General features: G+C 37.3%; 2 protein-coding genes across 3 annotated transcripts in view; both read left to right on the forward strand.

Moving 5' to 3' along the window:
• Positions 1-5,401, forward strand: part of LOC114928588 (fibroblast growth factor receptor homolog 1) — a 40,635-nt gene extending 35,234 nt beyond the window's left edge. The window contains exons 4-11 of one of the 2 annotated variants that reach the window (XM_029299842.2): positions 5-394; positions 1,358-1,545; positions 1,777-1,912; positions 2,027-2,518; positions 2,666-3,164; positions 3,285-3,425; positions 3,515-3,620; positions 3,720-5,401. In XM_029299842.2, coding sequence (XP_029155675.2) covers positions 5-394; positions 1,358-1,545; positions 1,777-1,912; positions 2,027-2,518; positions 2,666-3,164; positions 3,285-3,425; positions 3,515-3,620; positions 3,720-3,824 — 2,057 coding nt within the window. In that variant the 3' untranslated portion in view covers positions 3,825-5,401. Of the gene's footprint in view, positions 1-4; positions 395-539; positions 722-1,357; positions 1,546-1,776; positions 1,913-2,026; positions 2,519-2,665; positions 3,165-3,284; positions 3,426-3,514; positions 3,621-3,719 lie in introns of both variants that reach the window. The other variant, XM_085484251.1, reaches the window with a different exon arrangement.
• A 392-nt stretch (positions 5,402-5,793) lies between these two features.
• On the forward strand, positions 5,794-8,524 carry l(3)73Ah (polycomb group ring finger 3-like lethal (3) 73Ah). The gene is made up of 5 exons (XM_029299898.2): positions 5,794-6,010; positions 6,202-6,499; positions 6,592-6,737; positions 6,815-6,958; positions 7,036-8,524. Exons 2-5 carry the CDS (start codon positions 6,223-6,225, stop codon positions 7,165-7,167), a joined length of 699 nt encoding a protein of 232 aa, XP_029155731.1. The 5' UTR covers positions 5,794-6,010; positions 6,202-6,222; the 3' UTR covers positions 7,168-8,524.
• Positions 8,525-8,573: the final 49 nt, after the last annotated feature.

The raw sequence follows: 8,573 nt of genomic DNA on the forward strand, positions 1-8,573 counted from the left end.
GCAGACTTGCCTGAAACGCGATCGTTACACCTGGACAGCGAGAAGATGGACGCGGATCAGGACGAGAAGGGCGAAAGTGACACGGAGGGCGAGCACAACAACACGGTACCGGAGAGCCCGCCCGTGTTCAACAAGACCGACGAGATGCACGCGTCGGTGGTGAAGCCCGCCGGCAGTACGATGCGATTGAGATGTCCGAGCACGGGCAATCCCAGGCCAAACATCACGTGGTTGAAGAACAACGAGGAACCCAGGCGGGACTTGGGCACCGCGATCAGAACCAAGTGGACTTTGAGGCTGGAGGATCTCGTTACCAAGGACAGCGGGAATTACACGTGCATCGTATGCAATCATCTCGGATGCATCAACCATACCTTCAAAGTCGATATAATCGGTGAGTCTGAGAGATGCCTATATCCTTTAATCCTCTCTGCTTTCTATGCCGCGAGGCGCAGGCGAGCTTGCCCGCAACGCGATCATGAACCTTTATTATGTAAACGCTCGACTCGAACGCTGAGAATCTGCTAACGATACCGCAGAGCGTTTCCCGCATAAGCCGTACATCAACGAGGACTTTCCGAAGAACGTGACCGCTCTGGTCAACAGTACTGTGACCTTCAGGTGTCCCATCGTTTCCGATCTAGAACCGTATATACAATGGGTTAAGGTCGCCGAGTATCCGGGTGATCAAGAGGACACGCCTAAAGGGACTCTGCTCCAGGTACAGCCGCCATTTAACGCGGTGATGGTGGAGGGTCCTGGTCTTCTGTATCGCGTCTTATTTTTTCTCCGAGACTTTATTTCATCGACGTAATAGTATATTGTCGTGCTAACTGCCAGTGGTGTAGGGTCAATTAATTACCTGTTCTTCGAAAAACTCTGGAGGATTAGAAAATGTTTCCAGATCTGATGCGAAGAAAACTTTCCGTTCTAATTGTAAAGAATGAAACTTTAGGTGAAAACTAGGTGTCTAGGAAAAATCTTTTTTATTATAGTTACAAGGGTCTACAGGTTTATGGGTCTTTATATTTCTTTACTGTCATATGTATATTTTATACATATAAAGCTAAAAGAAAAATTTAATGTATTTAAAATACAAAATTAATCATTTACTTTAAACAGGGTTGTGGTTTACAAATATTTGTCTACTCTTTTCTACACTATTTTCTACATTAATTACTTTACACGTTCTATTATTCTCTCTATATATGTATATACGCAAAAAAAATCAAGGTAAATTTAAACGCATACAGCTGAATGTCTCTATATGTATATTTTTTTCGTCTTTCCTTACGTGTACGTCTAACTCGTTTTAAACATTGGTTAAAACGGTGGTTGGGTTTCTTTTTCTCTATAGAGACAGTCATGCATCGACCGATCTTGACGAGGGCGCCACGAAATAGCACAGTGCTTATTGGAGGCAACGCTAGTATGAACTGCCAGGTGCTCTCCGGTGCTCATCGTCATCTCGAATGGTATCATGGTTACCATACTTCTCTCGACACCCTCAACATGACCAATCAGAGCTTGCGGGTGGAGGTCAAGGTGGGCGCAAGCTTGCATGCAAATTTTCTATCGCTTTCTCTCGATTCTCGCTTTCAATCGCTTCCAATTTTTATAACTGTATATATATGGCTCAGTGCTTTTCTAATGTTCACTAAAGAAAACATTTATGAATTTATGTTAAACATATGTGCAAATATGTTATGTGTGTAAACATTGTTGCACGTTCTGGTTTAAAAAGCGATATTAATAGCGAAATTTTGTTCGACGTAGGCTGGAATGGAGACGCCGAATCCTGAGGAATTAAAATTTTACAACGTCACTGAGAAAGATGAGGGATGGTACACGTGTATCGCCCAAAACACTTTAGGGGAAACGTTTAGTAGCGCTTACCTACGTGTCGTCGAAAGTGAGTAATCGAATTTGGTTTCAAGATTATTTAAATACTTACATTTAGATGATAAATTACAATGATCTTATATCTTTAAATTTATATTACAATGATCTTGTAAAACTTACTTAGCGCTGGACGAGCAAAGAGTACCGTTAACTGCGAGGCCGCAGATCCTTGTGAACGTTCTGGCGGCTATTCTGTGCTTGTTCTTCGCCGTGGGAGTCGTTGTGGTGATATACATCTTTCATCGATTGAAACGCGAGAAGATGAAGAAGCTGCTCGCGATAGAAACAGCGCGCGCGGCAGTCGTGACGCAGTGGACGAAGAAGGTGATCGTGGAGAAACAGAAATTGGTGAATGCGCAGAATGCGATCGAGGAGGAGTTGCTGATGCCGGTGGTGAAGATCGAGAAGCAAAAGTCCACCGTCATCGCCGAGGACAACAACAGCGACAATGTGTCCGAGTACGAGCTACCTTTGGACAGCGCATGGGAATTGTCGAGAGAGTACTTCACGCTGGGGAACACTCTCGGCGAAGGAGCCTTTGGCAAGGTCGTCAGAGCCGAGACAAATACCGGCAAGTCCGGAATACCTAGCGTCGTGGCGGTAAAAATGTTGAAAGGTAAGCAAATTGGAAACTAATTCGGAAAAATAAATTTGTAAGATAAAATGTGTTTTATCTATATTATTATTATATATATATATATATATATAATTTATTCATATATTTCTATGTATACATATTTATTTATTTTATATTTTTATATAGAGGGTCACACAGACACTGAGATGATGGATTTGGTCTCCGAGATGGAGATGATGAAGATGATCGGCAAGCACGTAAACATCATTAATTTGCTGGGTGCTTGTACTCAGAACGGTCCCCTGTATGTTGTGGTAGAGTTTGCCCCGCATGGCAATTTGCGGGACTTCCTCCGAGACCACAGACCTACTTCGGGATACGAGCCCGCTATCGGACAGGAATCGAAGGAACGAAAGACCCTCACGCAAAAAGATCTGGTCTCATTCGCTTATCAAGTAGCTCGCGGAATGGAGTACCTGGCTAGTCGGAGGTGTATACACAGGGACTTGGCTGCCAGGAACGTCCTCGTCAGTGATGAATACGTGCTGAAGATTGCTGATTTTGGTCTTGCCAGAGACATTCACTGCCACGACTACTACAGGAAGACGACGGACGGACGATTGCCGGTGAAATGGATGGCACCGGAGGCCCTGTTCCACCGTGTTTACACCACTCAATCCGACGTGTAAGTGTCTAATAAAATAATAATTCGTGCATCTCTTCAATTAAAGTTTCTTTATAATTATTTTTATTTAATTATTTAAAACATCTTCATATTCTAATATTTTCTATTATGATTTCGCAGATGGTCGTACGGGATTCTGTTGTGGGAGATCATGACACTGGGTGGCACACCTTACCCGTCCGTACCGTCGGTCGAAAAACTATTCCAGTTACTTCGAACTGGCCATCGAATGGAGAAGCCGCCCTGCTGCTCGATCGAAATGTAAGACGTGCCTTCTTCACATGACTGTATAATACACTTTATGTATACGATTCAATTCTGAGAATTTATTCTCCGGTTCGTTACTGTAGATATATGCTCATGAGAGATTGTTGGAGTTATCAGCCAAACGAAAGGCCGACGTTTGTCGAATTGGTCGAGGATCTCGATAGAATATTAACGATAACAGCGAACGAGGTGAATAACAATGTCTATATGATTTGCATGTCTATAAACAAGTATTAGCATTTTATAATAGTAGTAGAGTCTTGATTTCACATGTATCTTCAATATCAGGAATATCTGGATCTCGGTCTGCCGCAATTGACCACACCTCCATCCAGCCAAGAGTCCAGCGAAGCGGAAGAAGATGGCGAAGAAAAATTTCCATATCTACTGTGAATCGTATATTCGTCGCGGGAAATGTCACTCGGACATCGCTTACTTAGACGAGATAATTCGAACGATTCACGAATAAAGTGGTGAGAGTGGATCAAATGTGACAATGAAAATAAAGAGACAAGAAGAGTGCGAACGTGAGAGATCATACGCAAAGTATAATCGACTGAAATAAGTGAACACGCCAAATAATATAAATCAGTATTGATCTATGTATCTGTACGTAGAATTAAGGAAACGGAGAGCGGAACAAAAGCGTACATCAACAATATCAGTAGATACAAACGCGCGCGTATACATACGAGATTGAACATCCTACATTTACTATTTTTCTATGAGGATTGATACATATGTTACGGTACGTTTAGCATTAAGACAAAAAAGGAACAAAGTCGAGAGCATTCTGCGAAAATTAAGAGGAGACTGTCTTTTAAGCGCTAATACAAAGCGAATTCGTATATCGTCTACACTGTAAAAAAATATGCAATATATTACATCAAAATATGTAAAATTACATAAATAAGTGTAAAATTACACTGTGTACATTTTCATTATTTCACGTGCAATTTTACATTTATTATTTACAATATTTACGTAATTTTATATATTGTTTTACAGTGTACAGCTATATCTATAGATCTTATATTTATATAGATTTATAGATATTTGTAGAGATATATATCTTATAATTGTGCCATGTGAATCAGTGCCTTACAAGGGTGTTATCGGACATATAAATGGAAAGTTTATGATGACGATACACGGATATTCGTCTGTATTACAGAGATCACACAATTAGATATCAAATGTGGGCATGATATTGTGTTTTTGTAACTAGTCAACTGTGGAAATTGTACGTTTTTCTGTATCATAGTAGTCGATAGATCTTTAGTGTTTCTACGTGACTAGTTTAGTGGACAACGATCATCAATCGTGAATTTTTGTATATCGCGGACAATGTGTTCTGTGGTAAATTTTGTAAAAAGAAAATCAATCTAAAGATACAAACATAGGAGATTAAATCTAACAAGCAATATAAACTTTGTATTGAGGAAATATGCATCGTTTAGAAAAAAGAATCCAAAGTATCGCTGTAAACCTTAGCTGTATCGATTGCTTATATTAATATCGATAAATATGTATAAATAGGAAAGATGCTTAGCGGATAGATAATTTATTTCTCATACATCAGTGTCTCTCTCAAGAGCACATATATGTATATACGTATGTATATATTACATATATATATACATATATATTTTCAAGATCTTTTTTTACGTAATTTTAAGATAAGTCCTTTATTAAGAGCGACCTTTTTTGTAAAAAGTGACAATAATTCAATAAAAGGAAGAACAAAAAATAGTTTTAATCCGCGAATTGTACATATCGGCGTTTATTTAAACATTAATTAATACTTGTTATTCAGTATTTAGGAGGTAGAAATTAGTGTTTATATCTAAGGTAGAACGTATATGTATGTATAGATTGTGTAAAAGAATCGCACACAAAAATGTGACACTTTCATCTCTAATAAATCGATCGGTCTGTACCCAAATAAAAATAAAATTGTGCTTTTCAAATTTTCTTGAAAAAAATTATAAAAATACAATTCTCCCGATATATTAATAAATATCAATATTTATGTAAGTGAAATCAAAATTACGAGTCTATTTATTAAAGATGCTTGAAAGTACAATAATTATAAAGTTCAATTTATTTTGATAGAAAATATTTTTGATATTTTGCAATCAAAATTTTGATAGGAATAATTTACATGGGAAAAACTGACGTAGAAATTTTTGAATAGACTTTTAATTTGCTTGATTAATTTGGAGCAGTATAATCATTTTATATATAGTATCCTCTACATCTATAATCTATATGCATTTTATATCTCCAAATGTCTTTCCTCCTCTTTTTAAATCTCAGCCCTCTTTTGTAGTTCGAGTCGCTGCCGGCTGGCGCGCCACTTGCCACGATTAGTCAGTTTCAGTCCGTTTTGTTGTCGTATAATCGCGTTTACATACTAAGTTGTTTTTAAACGAAATTTTTAGTGAAATTTTGAGTTCCGCAGGTCGCTTATCCGAGAAACGAGATGCCACGGGATACGCGGAACACCCTCCACGCGGAACTTTGCGACGAGTGAAGCTGGAACACAGGATTACCGTGTAATCACGTTCGAGATTGAGGTTAGACTTCCCGATAACCCACTTTCGGATCGCTGAATCATATCCGCACGCCCTTTGGAATATTAATCGAAAACAACAGAAATTCACAATCATCTCCTTGAATTTTTGATTATATTTATATTCATCGATAACCTCCGTCATTTTCGTTGTTCGCGTTTGTTGATGCAACTGAACAATTTCTCATTACACAGATCACATCTCTTTCCAATTAAATGGTGATTATCGGTGCCATGGAGAGAAGGATAAAACTAAAAACCTTAAACAGTCACATAACATGCAAAATATGTCGCGGATATTTGATAGATGCTACCACTGTCACGGAATGTTTACATACATTCTGCAAGAGTTGCTTGGTGAAGCATCTGGAAGAGAAACATACCTGTCCGACATGTCAAATTGTCATACATCAGTCGCATCCGCTTCAATATATCAGCTTTGACAGAACTATGCAGGATATCGTCTACAAATTAGTTCCTGATCTTCAAGAGAGTACGAATCTTATTTTAAATTTTGATTTGCGTCTGTGTAAGAAGTATATATTTCTTTCCAGATATTAATAGAAATTTATGCCTTTATTTCAGATGAAATCAAAAGGGAGAGAGAATTTTACAGAGCCAGAGGTTTGGCTTGTCCCAAAGACATTTTACCTAATGCTGGTGAAGTTGAAGAAGAAAGGGCCAATGCAGACGCACATGCAGAATCGGATTATCATCGTACCGATGAACAGGTAGTTACAACATCAGTGCGCATTTTTACAAGATAGAATATTTAATTAAAACTTGAATTAATTTGTCAAAATTGCAGGTTAACGTATGTTTGGAATGTATGAATGCTAGTTTGAAGACTTTGAAAAGAAGATTTATCAGATGTTCGGCTCAGGCTACAATAACACATATGAAAAAGTTTATCGCAAAGAAGGTTTTGAGTGGTATGGAAAAATATAGGGATGTAAGTATATTTTGATAAATTGGATAACATATTATTATTGTTATTATTTTTATTAATTTGCCTATCTTTTTCGATAGATCGATATTTTGTGCAATAACGAGTTATTAGGTAAGGACCATACATTGAAATTTGTTTATGTGACGAGATGGAGGTTCCGGGACCCACCTTTGAGGCTACAATATAGATCGCACATAGATATGCAAGATTAATCTTTCTATACATTCGAGATATACTAAAGATCACGCAAAATCTGCCCCTACATTTGTACAATTTCTAGATATATTTCCATCTTAACTATCGTAGTATTTATTTCTATGTTTAACTCTGCAAAACGTTTATGCCGAGTTTTAATAAGATAATTTCGATTATTGTAAAAGCAGAATGATACGCCGCTATGTTATATTACTCGATCACACTATTAGTAATAGCGACATTCCGTTATGAATATCGAGATATCGATAAAATAATGCGGATGCTGTCATAATGAATCGAAGATTGTTTCTGTCATGTGATCGGGATCTTTGTCATACCGAATTATGTTTAGCTTAAAATCTGAATTCTTAAATCTTTATTCTTAGAGAGCACAAGATCTTTAGTAGCACGTTTGATAATGTTTAAGTGTGACACATAACACATTGGGGGAAACATTGCGATATCTTAAGGGAAAAGGAAATCTGTATTTCTAATATGCGGTGATATGTGTACAAGTCTTTCTTTGTAAATATTTAATTACCACCGCATTGTGTATGGATTCTGGGCCTTCATTCTTTCGGCGAATGTGCCCATAATCTTTTCTCCTAAAGTGCAAAAAATGCTGAAGAGCAAAGACATTTTACGACGAAACAAAACCGCAGATCCTCATTTTGTGAGAAGATATATTTCTTTTCTACATACGCATATCCATTTGTGTATATATAGAATATTTTTGACAGAATTTGAACACACACAACATATTGCGCAAGCTTTGTATTAGATAAAATTAAAATAATAATATAAAAGGAAAAAGTAAATCGGGTCGGAATAGTGTGTCGGGCCTTTTTAACTTTGTATGTTTATGCGCCGTACATATTCTAATCGCGTCTCGAGTTTCTCTCAACACCGGTTTGCCATTGGAAAAGAGAGAGATTATTATTCGATATATTTTCTAGAAATTCGTCATTTGATAACGCGTTGTGTTGAGCGAAATGCGCGACGCTCGTCGCTTGTAGTAAAATAATGTTGTTTTATCTGACGTTATATATTAAAACCTTCAGAAACCGGCAAATCGATTTTTCGGCTCTGATTCAGATAGCCGAAACTAATCTCAGTTTCTTTAGACTTCTAGAATATATTATAACTTTGATAAGTTACGTTTGAAAGTTCAAAGTTCTGGAAAGATCGTCAGAAACATCATCCGGTTTCTAAAGGTTGAAAAAAAAGAAAACGATGTGATTGTATATAAACATATAGAGAAAGGCACAATTTGCCGAGTAGCGGCATCGCAAGAATACTAGAGCTTGTACATTGTACACTGTGTATGTGTGTGCATCTCTATAAATTATTAAATAAATATGTTTTGTACAGTAATATCTCGCTACATGGATTCGTTAATTCATTTTTGATGGATAATTATTAT

The sequence above is a fragment of the Nylanderia fulva genome, unplaced genomic scaffold (genome assembly GCF_048542155.1).
Source record: "Nylanderia fulva isolate GAGA-0341 unplaced genomic scaffold, ASM4854215v1 Scaffold3, whole genome shotgun sequence".
NCBI classification, from domain to species: Eukaryota; Metazoa; Arthropoda; class Insecta; order Hymenoptera; family Formicidae; genus Nylanderia; species Nylanderia fulva.